The sequence below is a fragment of the Sorex fumeus genome, unplaced genomic scaffold, assembly GCF_029834395.1.
Source record: "Sorex fumeus unplaced genomic scaffold, SorFum_2.1 ptg000044l, whole genome shotgun sequence".
NCBI classification, from domain to species: Eukaryota; Metazoa; Chordata; class Mammalia; order Eulipotyphla; family Soricidae; genus Sorex; species Sorex fumeus.
Window position 1 is genome coordinate 50887615 of NW_026606101.1, and position 17215 is coordinate 50904829.

Consider the following 17215-nt stretch of genomic DNA (forward strand, 5'->3'; position numbering starts at 1 on the left):
ATTTTTGGTTTCCACATTTTGGCAAAGAGAATTCCTTAAGAGACTTTTTTTTTTTAATTTTAGATGAGCAAGTTGTTATGGGCAACAAACTTCTTGTATATATCAGGTAAGAGATTATTTACCCCTATGTGCATTCCTTTCATAATTCCACCCATTATGTTTGGAGCTTCTGTGTATACCTTGTGTGTTCTGTTGTCAATGTTCTTTAGTGGGTGATCAGTGGTTCCCAGGGGGTGAGGGGGAGCGGGCGTAGAGGAAGGGTGTGATTTTGTCTGTCTGTGCTCTGGCCTTAAATTTTAACAGGGACTAGAGACATCTTTGCTTGTCACAACTGGGGCTCGGAGAGGAATGCTTTTGGGCCTGATGGGTGAGGCCAGGGATGGACTGAGTATCCAGTAGTGGATGAGAGAATCCCTACCACACCCCTGTGCCCCTCCACCACCAAAAAAAAGGAAAAAAAAAGATTTCTCCTAGAATATCCATAGGGCTGAGGTTCAGAAAGCTTGACATAGAGAATTTAATGCTGTAGATTGTGTTGTCTCTGATTCAGATAGAAGGATGAATGACTTCTCTAAATCATAAAAACCGTGTCCAGGGTATGGTGATGAGCTCTGCCCTCCTAAAGCAGAGTTCTGTCTAAGAGGCACTGCAGGGCTCCGAATTGTGTCCTTGGGAACTGTGAGAGCGATCACAAGCTGTCAGACTGTAGAAGTAGCAAGGTAGCAGCAGCAGAACCAGCCAGAACAACATCTTAGCTCCAGTTACCAAGAACTGTCAGCCTTGGCATCGGTGTAGAGACACAGGCACTTATTAGCCTCGTACTTCCATCTCTCATACCTTAAACTTCTTAGAATATGCTGATACATTTCTTTACCAGTCATTTCTTCACCAACATCCAAGATCCATTAGTTCAGAGAGGCTTAAAATTCATGTCAATCCCACCCCATTGCCCATGTGTTTCTGATATCATCTTGATTTGAGTTTGAATGCGATAGAACTGTGAAAGTAGATTCTACTAAACATCAAACAGGGCCAGGAAAATAGTTCACTGGGCCGGAGCTCAGGCCTGGCGTGTGTCATGTATGATTCCAGACATACAAGTATGATCCCAGACACCACCTGGCCAGCTGAGCACCCACGTGGATGGCCCTGGTGGCTTCCAGACACACTGAGCCTAAGGTCCGTTTCATCAGTACCTGTTAGACCCAGAGTAAGAAGAACCCCCTGCCGGGTGGAGGGGGGAAGTCAAACTAGTATCTTGATTTTGAGGAACGGTTTGTTAGGTGGAGGAGATTTTATTACAGGTCACGAACTCTGTTCTCTCTCCCTTTCTTCCAGCTGCTGTCTAGCAGGCCGTGCCTATCCCCTTGGTGACATCCCCGAAGATCTTGTCCCCTTGGTTAAAAACCAGGTCTGTTCTCCTTTGTCACGGCATTTCTTATTCCCTGCACCTCATGGGGGCGTATTGTGTAAGTGAGGGTCACGCGTGGGTCAGCTGCTGTCCCCTAGCACAGACATGAGCCGCCACACTGTTACCGGGCGGTTACTGGAGCTCAGAAAGCTTTGAACAGAATGGCAGCAGGACGTGGACCTCGACTCCCTTCCCTGGGTGGTTTTTGTTGCGAGGGGGTGGTGTGTGGGCACCCCCGGTGGATGTGTGCACGTGCGTGCACGTGCGTGCGCGTGCGCACACACACACACAGTCATGGTGCTCAGCCAGTGTGCTTGCTGGGGGCTGTGCTCCTTCGGTTGTGATGATACTATACACACACTCTTGGGTCACACTTTGTGGAGGTTTGGCTCACACTTGTTTGTGATGCAACCAGAAATCGCTTGTGGTGCAGGAAATCACAGAGCAGGGCCCCTGGACATGCACCGCAGGGCCCCCAGACACGCACCGCAGGGCCCCGGGCACACATAGCAGGCACCTGGGCACACAGCCCAACTGCCCACAGCCTGCTCAGCATATTTTGAGAACACGGGCCTGCAAGGCAAGACACTCTTTTTCCGTTTTGGTGTGTTTTCATTTGGTTTGGGGGCCCATGGCCAGCTGTGCTCAAGGCTTGCTCCTGGCTCTGAACTCCATCATCCTGATGGAACTTAGGGTACCAGATAGTGTCAGGGATTGTCCTGAGTTTGCCGCATGTTGGGCAGTACTGCACCCTGGTGGTATCTGTCTCCATGCAGGACTCTCTTTTGGCCCTGAGCTGTGTCCACTGAGCCTCCACGGTGGCAGTTTAAACAGAACTTAGCTGGCCTTTACTTCACTTATTTGCGTGAAGCCAGAACCTGGTGGTTCTCGGGGATCACCCCTGACTCTCTGCTCACACCATGGGCGGTATGGGGACTATACGATCACAGTCACCCACATGCAAGGCTTTTCGGTCTCCCTGGCCCAGCCAACCTTTGCCTTAAGTGGTGAGAAAATAATCTACTTTTTTTCCCCCAACCTGCAGGTTTTTGAATTTCTAATTCGATTGCATTCAGCAGAAGCCTCTCCGGAAGAAGAAATCTATCCCTATGTTCGAACCTTGCTACATTTTGACACAAGAGAATTCCTAAATGTTTTGGCACTGGTAAGAGATGATACAGTGTTTTCAGAAGGGAAAGGGTGATACTTTTAAAAATAGCTATTGGGGCTTGCTCTTCAAGCCGGGTTTTCCTTTGAATAGGAATCTTGCTTGACTGTCTATGCTTGCCTAGTTCCACTCTGAGAAGCCTGTATTCTCTCTCCACTCTTCTCTCTTTCTCTCTCCTCTCATCTTTCTAAATAAGTTTCAATAAAGATTTTCTTGCTTCCCCCTCTCCCCTTAAAAATAGATATATGAGAGCTGAAGTAATAGTACAAAGGGTAGGGCATTTGCCTTGCATGTGGCCCAGGCAAGTTTGGTCTGCAGCATCCCATATGGTCCCCTGAACCCTGCCGGCAGTAATCCTTGAGTGCAGTTAGAGTAAGCACTGAGCACTACTGGGGGTGACCCCCAAATAAAAAGAAAATAGATACCTATTGGAAAATAGAATCTTTTAATAATGATCCTTTCATAAATACAGGTTTTGTGCCAGTGCACTAAGTCGTGCTTTCAAATATTTAATCTTGTTGGGCCACTTGTATTTTCTAAACCTTTGTCTCATTTCCTACCATCTCCTCCTCCTTTCACTCTCCTCTCCCTCTCTCTCTCCCCTTTGCCTTTTCCCATGACTCTTTCCAACACATTCATCCTTTGGTTTCTTGGTCTTTGGTTTGGTTTGCTCCCCAACTGGTAGAATTTGGGGCCTGCTCTGGGCCGTTTTCCGGGGTGCCCAGAATAGTATCGGTACCAAGAATGGAACCAGGCTTGCCCTCTGCAGAACGTGCACCCATAGAGCTTGGTCCCCTAGTACACAGCTATTGAAAGGAAGGAAGCAGGATCGGATGTGGGGCATCCATTGGATGTTCTCATACGCCATGTTGGTGGGCGGGACCATCTGTGGAAGAGGCCGAAGTGCTTGGGGTGGGGATAACAGTCCACAGAAGTGAGGTTGAAAGGGAACTGTGAGTGGGGTAGGGTGGAGGAATAGTACAGCAGTCAGGACACTTGCCTTGCACACAGCCCATCCAGGTTCGATTCCCTGAGGCCCGCCAGGAGTGTTCCGCAGGGCAAAGCCAGGAGCTAGCCCAGAGCGGTGTCAGGTGTGGCCGCCAAACCAAAAGGCGCACAGGAGCTTCCTGCTGTAAAGCACCCTCATACATGTTTAATTAAAGATAGATTGGGGAGGGCCAGGTTTCCTGTGAAAGTGGCCCAAGGGGAATAATTATCTAATCCATGATCTATCTTCCCAATTACACAGTATTATGGTTTTTTAAAAGCTTTTGCTTTCTTGCTTATATTGTAGTGTTTGATGAAGCAGTGGGCTCACCAGTGTCCAGAACACACACGGGGACTGGGTATTTGAAGAAGAGACAGGTGGGGAAAATAACTAGTGACAGCAATTAGCTGTAAGTTGGGGCAGAGATCTCTAACAAGCGTGCGGTATTTTAATCGTTTAACTTAAGAAGATGTGCCCAGGAGAAGGCTAAGATCCCAGTTATATTGTCCTTCCAATTAATTCAGTTTGAAAATCGTCCTCAGAAGTGGTAATTTTGGGGACCGGAGAGATAGTACAGCAGGGAGGGTGCCTGCCTTGCATGAGCAGACCCGGGTTTGATCCCCAGCACCCCGTATGGTCTCCTGAGCCCCTCCAGGAGCGATCTCTGAGCACAGAGTCAGGAGTGGTCACTGAGCACTGCCAGGTATGGCCCCCAAACAAACAAGCAATAGCAGTAGCATGAATTGTGGTTGCTGCCGGGGAGCACGGGGAGTTGGAGCAGAGAGACAGAAGCGGTGGGAATGTGGGGTGTGGGGAGAGCACTGCTCCCTTCCTCCTTTGCACTCTGCCCCTTCACCTCCACCTTGCCTTTTGACCTTGCCCTTTGACCAGGCGCTTAGCAGTGCAGTGCCTTGGGGTGAGCAGGACTCCTGACAGCCTGCAGGTCCCCTTGGGCAGTGTGGATGTTTGAGTCCTCAATCCGGGCCTCCGGGAAGTGGCTGCCACCCAAGGCAGGGAACATGCGGAGGGGTTGGGAGGGTGGTACAGGCACTCGCCTTCTCTCAGCCTGTCTCTTGCTTCTGGGCTCTGTGTGCAGAGAGGGGACACATAGAGAAGGAGGCAGAACAGGCCCCTAACAGGTCCTGGAGGGGCCTTGGTGGCCTGAGGCTTTGAGCCGGCCAGGGGCAGGTGGTAGGGACTCCTGTGTTTTGTTTGGGGGCCATACCCGGTGCTTTCAGGTCTTCCTCCTCGCCATGTGGTCAGGGACTATTTCTGGCAGGTACCGGGGATCATACCAAAGCCAGCCACATGCAAGGCAAGTACTCTACATGCTTTACTCTCTGGCTCCAGTTTTGACCTTTGTGAGATTTCCTTCGGATTCACTGCCAGGTATCCTTGATCCCTTCTTTGCCTCCCCCCAACCCCCTCCAACATTCCCACCAGCTCCCTGTCTGCTGCAGTTGTTCAAGGAAAGAGAAAACACCTCTGAGGACTCCAAGTAAGGTTGGTGGTTTAACTGTCCGGAAGAAAGTTCAGGACCTGGTAGGGCAGCCGGTCAGGAAGAGGAGAGGGGACAGGAGTAACTCACCCAGCTCTCTCTGATTGGATGTGCTTTGGTAGCACTGGAAACTGTGTGGACCTGCTGATGTGTCAGTTCTGACGCTGGGAGTCATACTGACGCTGACACTGCAGTACACTCTTTGGACAAATATTTGGGTGCTCAGGATAGCACAGGTGATTCTATAGACTGAGGGGGCATGCATCCGGCCCACAGGGCATCAGTACTGCCTCGTGAAGAGGGTTCACGCTTACTGATTAGCTCTCACGGTCCAGTTTGGGACCCATCATTTGGGGAGCAGCAGGGGACAGGGTGAAACTTAGGAGTGGGGTTTGAGGGACAGCTCAGGGAGGTTTCTGAAATGAAATGCCCGTGCTGAGTCTCAGTGGCTGAGCTGAAGATAGGTGAAGGGCAGGGAAAATTATTCCAGGCAGAAGAACAGAACAGATAAAAGACTCGAGACAGACTAGAGTATGTTTAAGTGATTGAGGACATTTGGTAAGACTGCATCGATTTCGAAATGTAAGGAAGCATGCAGAGAGGCAGACACAGTGAAATGGGGAAAAGCAGAGCCTTCTAATCCATGGTGCAGTTCAGAATTGACCCCAGCTGAGGATGTAGCCTTGCAGCCTTGGGGCGGGAGGAATAGCGTGATTGGTAGAGTAGAAAATCCCCCTTGGGCTGTTGTTGGACAAGCGGATTTAAATAAGATACGATTGGAGACAAGAATATCTGTTACCAATTTATGTTGTAATTTCGATAGATGGTAATGGAGGCTTGAATTAGAGTCCTGACAAGTGGGGATACCACTTGAAAGATAGCTGAAGAGGCAGATCTGCCTGAAATGTAGGGCTCTCTGTGCAGCTGGATCGGAAGAATGAGAAAAACGGAGCATCAAAGCATTTCAGATTTCTTGAAACGTGGTGAACTAGATATACAATGGTGGTTTTTAGATTCAGTAGGGAATATAGGGGAAGTGGGTTTCTCAGGATGGAGGGGAGGAGAAGTGTAGATAATTAGATCTCTGGGATTTAATGCATTTAAGCTGCCCGAAGGACAGTGCTGAAGTCTCCTGTGTTTCTGCACCAGGTGTTGGCTGCACCCCAAGTCCAAGATGTAGAGGAAGTGATAGACCTAAAATCCTAACTCCTGGGTTCAGATCTCTTATGTCTACCATCATTAATTCCATTACCATACCCTAATAAAAGGTGTGATAGCACAGCAGTAGGGCGTTTGCCTTGCGCACAGCTGACCTGACTGACCCTGATTCAATTCCTCCATCCCTCTTGGAGAGCCCGGCAAGCTACTGAGAGTATCTCGCCTGCACAGTGAAGCCTGGCAAGCTACCCGTGATGTATTCGATATGCCAAACACAGTTAACAACAAGTCTCATGATGGAGATGTTACTGAGCCTGCTAGAGCAAATTGATGAACGGGAGGACAGTGACAGTGACAGTGAATAAAAGGAGCATCTCAGGGAAACTCAAAAGAATTGAAAAGAACACATATTTAATCACATTTCCCTTTTATTAAAACAATATGAATATTTTAAAGTACATTTTAAAATTTAATTTTTCAACCTGAGTGCCCAAGGACAGACTGGTAAAAGAAAGTAGTGCATCTACACAGTGGAATATTATGCAGCTATTAGGAAAGATGAAGTCATGAAATTTGCTTATAAGTGGATAGACATGGAGATTATCATGCTAAGTGAAATGAGTCAGAAAGAGAGGGACAGATATAGAAGGACTGCACTCATTTGTGGAGTATAAAATAACATAACATGAGACTGACACCCAAAGACAGTAGAGACAAGGGCCAGGAAGATTGTTCCACGGTTGGAAGCCTGCCTCATGTGCTGGGGGATAAGGCAGGTGAGAAAGAGAAGGGATCACCTAATCAATGATGGTTGGAGGAATCATTCAGGATGGGAGATGTGTGCTGAAAGTAGATAAAGAACCAAACATGATGGCCTCTCAGTATCTGTATTACAAACCATAATGCCCAAAAGTAGAGAATAAGAAGGAAATTATCTGCCAAAAAGGCAGGGAGTGGGGTGGTATGGGGCTGGCAGGAGGGATACTGGGGACATTGGTGGTGGAAAATGTACACTGCTGGAGGGATGGGTGTTCGATCATTGTATGACTGAGACTCAATCATGAAAGCTTTGTAACTATATCTTATGGTGGTTCAGTAAAAAAGAAAAAACAAAAAGTTAACATAGTTACCCTGCTTTATTTATAATTTTATAATCAATGCATGTTTTCCATTGTCTCTAATACTAGTATAGTATCATGAAGCAATAAACATGCTAACTTGGAAATTAAAAAAAATAGTTTTTTAGGGGGCTGGAGCGATAGCACAGCGGGTAGGGCGTTTGCCTTGCACACAGCCAACATGGCCGACCCATGTTCGATTCCCAGCATCCCATATGGTCCCCCGAGCACCGCCAGGAGTAATTCCTGAGTGCATGAGCCAGGAGTAACCCCTGAGCATCGCTGGGTGTGACCCAAAAAGCAAAAAAAAAAAATAGTTTTTTAAACATATAATTTAGAATGTCATATAGCTAGAATAGTATGCCTTGTGGTTTGAATTTTTATTCCTGACTTCTTGTACTTTATTTGTTCATTTATATTTTGGTTTTTGGACCGCACCCAGTGGTACTTAGGAGGTTACTCCTGGCTCTGCACTCAGGAATCACTCCTGGTAGTGCTCAGGGAACCAATCGGGGTGCCAGGGATTGAGCCCGCGTCAGCTGTTTACGCAGCTACCTACCCCCTGTACTATTGCTCCGGCCCTTCTTGCACTTTAAATAATGCTTTTGAGATTTATTCCTGCTGTTGTTGCATGCATAAATAGGTCATTCCTCTTTATGGCCGAGTAATAAACAATTCTCAGACCACTTATTGCTGGTTCTTGTGGTCTCCGGTTTTAGCTGTTAGGAATTAAGTTACTAGTTACATTTCCACGTAGGCCTTTTGTGGATGTTTCTTTCTCTTGAGTAAATACAGAAAATGGTATTCCTAGGTTTTTTTTGTTAAGAGTGTTAAATTTAAGAAACTTGTTTTATCATTTTACGTTCCATTCTCTAGTATATGAAGAGTTCCATCTGCAGATCTGTATACATACTGCTGTAGGTACAGTGTATGTTTCTCTACTGTAGTATGTGTTAGTGTGTAGTATGCTGGAGATTGGCTGTGCATATCAATTCTTTTGTCTCCTCATTAACACTGGGTGTGGTCAGTCTTTTCAGTTTGACCATTCTAATAGTAGGAGTTCATCATGGTTATAATTTCTATTTTCCTTCTAATTAATTGCGTTGTGTATCTTTTTTATTAAAATATCTTTTTTTTTTTTGGCTCACACCCGGCGATGCTCAGGGGTTACTCCTGGCTCATGCATTCAGGAATCACTCCTGGTGGTGCTCGGGGGACCATATGGGATGCTGGGAATCGAACCTGTGTCGGCCATGTTGGCTGCGTGCAAGGCAAACGTCCTACCTGCTGTGCTGTCGCTCCAGTCCCCTATTAAAATATCTTAACAAAGAAGCTATGTATGCCCCTCGTCTAACTTCTTTGATGGGATATTTATTTGAAAATTTTTTCCAGGTTTTCTCCATTTAAAAAACTTTTGTCGGGGTTTGAGAGTTCTTTATAAGTTTTTAATACAAGTTTCTTGTCAGATTATATATGCTTCACAAGTGTTTCTCACAGACTCTAGTTTGTCTTTTTATTCTCTTGGAAATGTTTTTGACAAACAGAAGTTTTAATTTTTAATCAAATGTTTTATTAGTTTTGTTCCATGGATTATGCTTTTGTTTCATACGTAAAAAACTTTGCCTAGCCCAAAGCCATAAAAATATTCTCTTGTTTTCTTTTAGAACTTTCATGCATTTGGATTTCACATTTAGGCTTATGACCTACTTTGCAGAAATATGTGTTTGTGGTAGCACGGTAGCACTGTCCTCCTGTCTATCGTTTTGCTCGAGTGGGCCCAGTAACGTCTCCATTGTGCGACTTATTGTTACTTGTTTGGCACATGGAATACATCATGGATAGCTTGCCAGGCTTTGCCGTGCAGGTGAGATACTCTCGGTAGCTTGCCGGGCTCTCCGAGAGGGGCAGAGGAATTGAAACCGGCTTGGCCGGGCCAATAAAAAAATAAGAATAGATAAATAAAGAATAGATGGTATCTACATATTCAAAAGTTACTCAACAAATTTCAAGCAATAGCCTGCTGGGAGAGACAGGATTTACAACACTCTGGACTTACTTTTTTTTTTCAATGCTGCAAACACACACACACACACAAAAAGATTCAAAGCCACACTTACCCTCCAAGCAAATCTGCATTGTCACTTTGTTGGTTCATATTGACACCCCTCAAACGATGGCCTATGACGTGTGTTTGTGGTATAGGTATAAATGCAAGTGGTTTTTCTTCTTTTTGCCCCCTTTGTATATGGATAGCCAACCACGCCTTTATCCTTTCTCTAGTGTATTCTCTCTGCGTTTTGTCAACGGGTTGCTCTGTGCACATGTGTGTGTCAGTATTTGAACTCTGTAATCTAAGCTATTTTTTATTTCTTTATTCAGTGCTGGTGCAGCGTTGTCTTAATTATTGTAGCTTGGAAATTGAGTACAGAGATCACCTTGACGTTGGCTCACGCATGTTATTGTTCCTATTAATTGCTTTGTCTTCTGTAATCTTTTTGCCTTTCAATATGAATTTTCAGAGTTATTTTGCTAATTTCTACAAAGCCCCCTGGGGTTTGGATTACAGTTATATTTAATGTTTAATCGATTCGAGGAGAATTTATATCTTCGTGATAATTGAGTTTTCTGATCCATGGAAAGGTATATTGCTCCATTTATTTAGAGCTCCCTTAATTTTTCTCAGCAGTTTTTTTGTACTTTTCAGTGTAGTTTTCTAAGGGGAGAGGTTTCAGAACAATTTTTTTTCCACTATAAAACACTTTCAAAAATTTTTTTTTCTGCTTTTTGGATCACACCTGGTGATGCTCAGGGGTTACTCCTGGCTCATGCACTCAGGAATTGCTCCTGGCGGTGCTCGGGGGACCATATGGAATGCTGGGAATCGAACCTGTGTTGGCCATGTTGGCTGCGTGCAAGGCAAACACCTTACCCGCTGTGCTGTTGCTCCAGCCCCACTTTCAAAATTTTTAAGTGAAAATAAAACTTGCTGGGCCAGGGACACAGCCCAAAGGCCTAGTGCGCATATTTTGTGTACTGGAGGCCTGGATTCAGTTTCTTACACCCATGGTCCTTGTTGGGAGCCGTCCCTGAAAACTGCCGGTTTGGCCCCAAAACCAATAATAATAATATTAAAGAAAAATTGCTTTTCTCTTGCTTTTGTGTATGACTCTGTGTGTGTGTATGAATTTCTGAAAAATTTAGTCTTTTTTTTTTTTGTCCAAGAAAATCAGAATACATCCTCCCACTTTCCCTTGCATTTAAAGACTAATAGTTTTTCTTCTCTATCACTCAGAACTGTCTGCTCCGATCATTTTTACATATATGCTGTGGGCCCTTTCAGTATATGAATTCCGGTCTTTTAAAAAAATCATTTTAGGCACTGTAGCTTATAATACTGTTAGTGACCAGGTTTCACACATAAATCATCCAGTACCACACCTGCCCCAGAATGTTTCCTGCCCTCACCCTTTCCCAGTGTCCCTTTATCCTCCCCCCTCCCCACTCCTGGGATGAATTCTGGATCTTTTAGTTAATGAAAGTGCTCCTGAAAGAGTTTTAAACTTTTTCTGCTTTTTTCTTTTGTTTCTTTATTTATGGTAAATACCCAGAAGCTACATATTTGTATTTTATAGCATTTTTGATTTTTTTTTCTTTTTCTGCTTTTGTTTCTGTATTTCATCTTCAGAAACTCCAATCATTTGTAGGTTTCGTATCATTTTCTCTCTGAATTTTGACTTTTTCTCTGATTTTCTTTGCTGCTTCAGTTTTCCTTTGCATTTTGATCTTTTGTGTTCTCTGTTTGTACCACAGTACTTTTGTCATATCTGTTCTTTCTTGGGTGTCTTGTTTTCATTGCTGAGATGATTTTTACCTCTTTTTGTTTCTCTTAGGAACTTTTTTTTTCTCCCACATTTCCGATTTTATATCTCTCTGCTCTTCACGGCACCATCTAATTCTTAAGTTCTTTTTCATGTTTGTTCATGTCTTCAGCAGTACGTTGAGATATTATAGTTTATAGCAATAAATGTACTTCTATTTTGTGGATGATTTTTATTGTGTTTTATTCTGGAATTTCTTTACCTGTCTTTGATTTTGTTTGGGGGACATGCCTGACTGTACTCAGGGCTTGTTCCTGACTCTGCACTCAGGGAATCTATTCTGGAGGGGCTCAGGATTGTATGTGGTGCCAGGGATTGGACCTGGGTCAGCCATGTGTAAGTCATGTACCCTACCCTCTGTACTGTCACTCTACTGTGTCCTACCCCACCCCCAGCTCCTTTTTTGCCATACTTGGTGATACTTAGACTTATTCCTACCTCTGCACTAGGGAATTAATCCTGGCAGTGTTTGGGGTATTATATGGGATTCTGGGGGTGGGGCTGCATGCAAGGCAAGTACCCTACCCACTGTATTATCTCTCCAGCTCTTTCATCTATTTTTGTTCTTGGTGTTTTTTATTTTTTTGGTCTGTATGTGTGTTGACTTTTTCTTACTTTGTAGCAATAAGACACCTCATTGGAAGATGGATGAAAACAACTGCTTTTCCTACTTCAAATACCATTTTCAGGGACTGGAGACATAGGACTGGGATTAAGGCACTAGTCCTGCTTGCTGCCAACCCTGTTTTGATCCCAGCCCCAAATATGGTCAGGAGAGACCCCTGAACACTGGACAAGGTGTAACCCCTGAACATTGCTGGATGTGGCCTCAGAACACCCCCTCCCAAAATACCTTTATTATTTGTAACAATTCTGTACAGTTCTTAGTCTTTTGAGTGTAATCTGTCCTCTTCTCAATCTTTGTCCTCCTTAGCAGGGCCTTTATCATAAGCCACTCCCTGATTTACTGCTAAGCCTCCCAGGACTGCCCCGCTATTCCTTTGTCTGTGCCCCAAGCCTCATTTTACAAGACCTCAGACACCCTCTTCACGAGTGCTGGGCCTCCTCGTCTTGGCCTGCTGGTGCTGTTTCCTCTCCCAGGCCGTCTTTTTGCTTGTGGAGGCGAACTTTGCGTGGTATTATAGTTGGGCTGCGTCAAAACCTTACCGCAGCCTTCTTTCTTTCGGGCCACACCAGGTGGTGTTCAGGGGACCACACGTGGTGCAAGGGTTCAAACCATAGCATGTAAGACCAGGGGCCTTAACCACTGGACTACCTCTCTGGCTCCCCTCTTATACCCTCCTCTCCCCAGACCAATGCTCTCTTTCATCAAGTGGGCTTGGGGGGGCGACTCTGTTAATTTGGGGTGTAAAGTTTTCCACTCGATAGCACAGCGGTAGGGCGTTTGCCTTGCACGCAGCCAGCCCAGCCAAGCTGGGTTTGATTCCTCCGCCCCTCTCGGAGAGCCTGGCAAGCTACCGAGAGTATCTAGCCCGCAGGGCAAAGCCTGGCAAGCTACCCATGATGTATTCAATATGCAAAACGCAGTAACAAGTCTCAAAATGGAGACGTTACTGGGCCCGATCGAGCAAATGGATGAACAACCGGAGGACAGTGCTGCAAATTAAGGTCTTCTGGTTTTCCAGACGTAGCCTGGGTTCCTGTGGCCTGGTTAGGAGTAACTCCTGGCCTGCCTTGGTGCTCTGGGATCACTCCCAGTGGTGATGAGGGAGGCAGCAGGGAAGGGGCAGCTGGGGTGCTGGGAATCGAATCAGCCCCTCCCCACAGCCCTCATGTGCTCCAGCAGGCTGAGCTGTCTCCCCCAGCCCCTGTCTGTGATTTTTCTCACTCTTTATTTTTCAGTGAGTTGAGCTGAGAAAGAGCTTTATTAACAAGAAGCACAGGTAGGACCATTAACGGTAGACTCACATCCCAGGGACCATCTTGCCTGTGTTGTGCAAGAACCAGTTTCTCTAGGAGAGGAACACAGAAGCTGTTTTTACGCAGGATTTGTCACCGGGCAAGTTGAGCCCTTGTTGTGGCTGCAGCAGTGGGGGTGGGAGTGGCTTCCAGGCTTTGGGGGGCGAGGAGAGGCTGGGCCCACCCACCTCCCCAGGGCACCCCAGAGTTTTTAGCCATGGGGACCAGCGATTCCATAATGCTCTCTGTTATTGTTTTCTTTTTTATAATTTAAGAACTGTGATTTAGGGGCTGGAACGATAGTACAGCAGGTAGGGGGGGTGCTTGCCTTGCACGCAGCCCACCCGGGTTTGATTCCCAGCATCCCATATGGTTCCCCAAGCACCACCAGGAGTAATTCCTGAGTGCATGAGCCAGGAGTAACCCCTGTGAATCGCGAGGTGTGACTCCCCTCCCCCCCCAAAAAAGAACTATGATTTACAAAGTTATTGATAGTTGTGTTTTAGGCATGTAGGATTTCAACACCAATCCCACCACCAGTGTCAGCTTCCCTCCCCCCGAGACCCCCATATTCCCTCCCTGCTCCCAACCCCTGCCCCATCCTGGCCTGTCACCTTGACAGGCACATTACAGAGTTCCAGTGGTGCAGCTTAGCTCTCCTGTTTTCAGTGTTGCAGGGCCTGTGCTTTGGGCAGATGGCTATGCCCCTCACCCACGTCACCAGTACACCCGAAGTCCTGAGCCCTGTTCACCCCTTACACCTCATCTCTCCTTCCCCCCTCGCCTTCCAACGCGGCTTCTTTCCTTTCCTGTCCTCCTCTCCAGACACTGGGCTCAAGGGTGATTTAGGCATTCCCACTTTACTACAATACTTTTCCTTACCCAGTACTCTGTATACCACAGACAAGTGACATCATTTTGTGTTTGTCTTTCTTCTTCTGGCATACTTCACTCAACATAGTATCTTGCAGTTCCAGCCGAGTTGCAGCAAATTGTATCATTTCATCATTCCTCGCATAGTATTTCGTTGTGTACATATCCCACATCTGCACGAGCCATCTGTTGTAGGACACCTTGGTTGATTCCATGTCTTAGCTCTGACGCTCTTTATTTTTTAATACAGATAATGTACTGAGAGATGAGAGAAGGTCAGAACAGGAGTTCACAAACACTCCTTTGCAAATTCAGTCTGGCTCTGCTGGCCTCTGGCTTCTCTGACCTGAGACTATTTTTCACATCTTTCAGTGACATAAAAACAGAGAATTAGCATGTTATAGAGACTGCATGTCCACAACACCTAAAATATTTTCTCTCTGGCCTTTTGTAGAGCATGTTTGGGGATTCATGGGCTGGAATTTAGTGAGCCGTCCTCATAACAGAAACCCTGTGCATTTTAAGGCATCCCAGAAGAGCGTGATAAAATTTTTGTGATAACTCCTGGGAATATATCCCAGAGAGGCAAAAATGTATAGTCGAAGTGACATCTGCACTTGTTTGTTCATTGCAGCCCTCTTTACAATTGCCAGAAACTGGAAGAAACCTGAATGCCCAAGAACAGATGACTGGTTAAAGAAACTTTGGTACATCTACACAATGGAGTACTATGTAGCTCTTAGAAAAGATGAAGTCATGAAATTTACATACAAGTGGTACAATATGGAAAGTATCATGCTAAGCGAAATGAGTCAGAAAGAGAGGGATAGACATAGAAAGATTGCATTCATCTGGGGGATATAAAGTAACAAAGTATGAGATTAATACCCAAGAATAGCTGAGATCAGCACCAGGAGGATTACTCCATAACTTAGAGGCCAGCCGGGTATCCTAGAGGAAAGGGCTATTCAGATAGAGAAGGGAGCACCAAATAAAGGATGTTTGGAGGATCCTCCCAGGAGGGGAGATGCATGTCGAAAGTAGACTATGGACTGAACATGTTTGCCACTCAATGCCTCTTTTGCAGACCACAACACCCAAAAGGAGAGAGAGAACACAGGGGATTGCCCTGCCACAGAGACGGGGGGATGGGGGGATGGGGGTGGGAGGGATATTATCCATGGTGGTGGAAAATGGGCACTGGTGGAGGGATGGGTATCTGATCATTGTATAATTGAAACCAAAGCACAAAAAATTGTAAATCTACAACTTTAAAAAAAAAAATAAAATAAAGGGGAAAAAAAAATTTTTGTGATAAAATTCACAGATAACCTTGGGCTTGAGTAGTGGATTTACCTTTGCGCTTCCCAAACTATACTCGGTGTGAGGACATCTTTGTTTATTGTTATTGCTCTGCTGAGCTTTGTGTAATTAGACGCATCTTTGTGGAGTAAGAGTGTTTAATCGTGCGGCGTCTTTTTTTGGTGGCAGCTGTTAACTGCAACCACAATATGTCACTGTGTAAATCAGAACACTCATACTGTGGTATGTCACCACTGAAGTATGTGAACGGGCGTGAGCATGCAGTATCTGCGTTGGAGCAGTGCATGTCGCTGCCAGAAGGAAAATGGATGAAGGGATCCTTTTCCACTTGCTGTCACCGCTGCCTTTTCCCCGCCCCAGTACTTATGTTCATTTACCTTTTTTGGTGTATTTCAGCTGGGTAGCACTTGTGTTAGTCGTCTGTACCTTCTATTTGTACCTTCTCTGCAGGGGTGGAGAACAGGACAGTTTGTGTGCTTGTTTATTCTGTGAACCTGAAGGTTTGTATACCTGACATGTGCATACCCAAAGAAGACTCTCTAAACCTGAAGAGAACAGGAACCTTCTAGTCCATTTTTCTGCCTTCAGTTAGGGGCCCATTCTATAGGCATCGGAATATCTCCTTGAGCTTTCTAAGTGAAGATTTCCTCCAGTCTCCTTGGAAACTCATTTCAGCATCTCAGCTAACTGGCAGCAAAGCAGCCTGGGCAAGGCAAAAGGGGATTTTTATTTTTTTTTTTTTTAGCATCAGTAGTTTTTATCTTCCTCTGCAAATAATTGACTGGGGTCATGTAGGTCAGCCTCTTTCTCACTGTGGCCACTTCCACCCTCGTTGCCTTCCTGAGGCCCCTTGTCTTGTGCCATCATCCCCACCACCGGTGCCCCTTTCGCCTGTGGAATATCCAAGGTACACATCGGAGACCATCTGGTCCCGACTGAAAAATGCCGGGCCAAGCAGTTCATCAGTCATTTCAGCCTTATGTCAGTGTCAGACAGAAGGGATGGGAAGAGTATGTTAATTAGGGAACAGCGTGAGCAAAGGAACTTGGAAGGTATTGAGGAAGTTCAAGTCGCACTTATAGGATGGCAAGTATTCTGCTTTCAATATAACTGTAGCGTGATCTTGAAAGTTCTTGAATAAAGAAAAATTATTGAAGCAATAGGTAGTTCAGGAAAGTAGCGAGAAGTAAATGGTTGCAGTGTCGATTTAAACCTTTTTTAGGAGCTCAACATACCAAGTAAAAGCCATCATTAAGGTAGTCAAGTCTTGAGGCTGGAGAGAGAGTACAATGGGCCAGCCACTTGCCTTGCACACCGCCAGCCCAGGTATTAGAGCCTGCACTGTGTGTGTCCCTCAGACCTCACAAAGAGTAAGCCTTAAGCACAGCCAGGAATGACCTAAAAACTGGGCGGGGGGGGGGGGGAGGGGGAGGGGGGAGGGAGGGGGGAATAAAAGGTAGAATTTTTTTCCAGAAACTTGAACATTTTTATTCATTTTGTTTATTTGGGGGCCAGAGTGATAGCATAGTGGATAGGGCATTTGCCTTTGCATGCGGCTGACCCGGGTTCGATTCCTCTGCCCCTCTCGGAGAGCCTGGCCAGCTACCGAGAGTATCCCACCCTCACAGCAGAGCCTGGCAAGCTACCCATGGTGTATTCGATATGCCAAAAACAGTAAGAACAAGTCTCACAATGGAGACATTACCGGTGCCCACTCGAGCAAATCCATGAACAACGGGAAGAGAGTGCTCCAGTGCTTGTTTATTTGAGGGCCATACCCAGCAATGCTCAGGGTTCACTCCTGGCTCTGCACTCAGGAATTACTCATGGCAGTGCTGGGGGACCATACGGGGTGCTGAGGATTGAACCTGGGTCGGCTG

The 17215-nt window shown here is 45.9% G+C and overlaps 1 protein-coding gene across 2 annotated transcripts in view; it reads left to right on the top strand.

Moving 5' to 3' along the window:
• The window catches only part of VPS8 (VPS8 subunit of CORVET complex), a 257750-nt gene that overhangs the window by 114404 nt on the left and 126131 nt on the right, over nt 1-17215 (top strand). For both annotated transcript variants that reach the window (XM_056121586.1, XM_056121585.1), the window contains exons 25-27: nt 64-106; nt 1339-1411; nt 2457-2576. In XM_056121586.1, the coding sequence (XP_055977561.1) occupies nt 64-106; nt 1339-1411; nt 2457-2576 (236 nt within the window). The remainder of the gene's footprint in view (nt 1-63; nt 107-1338; nt 1412-2456; nt 2577-17215) is intronic.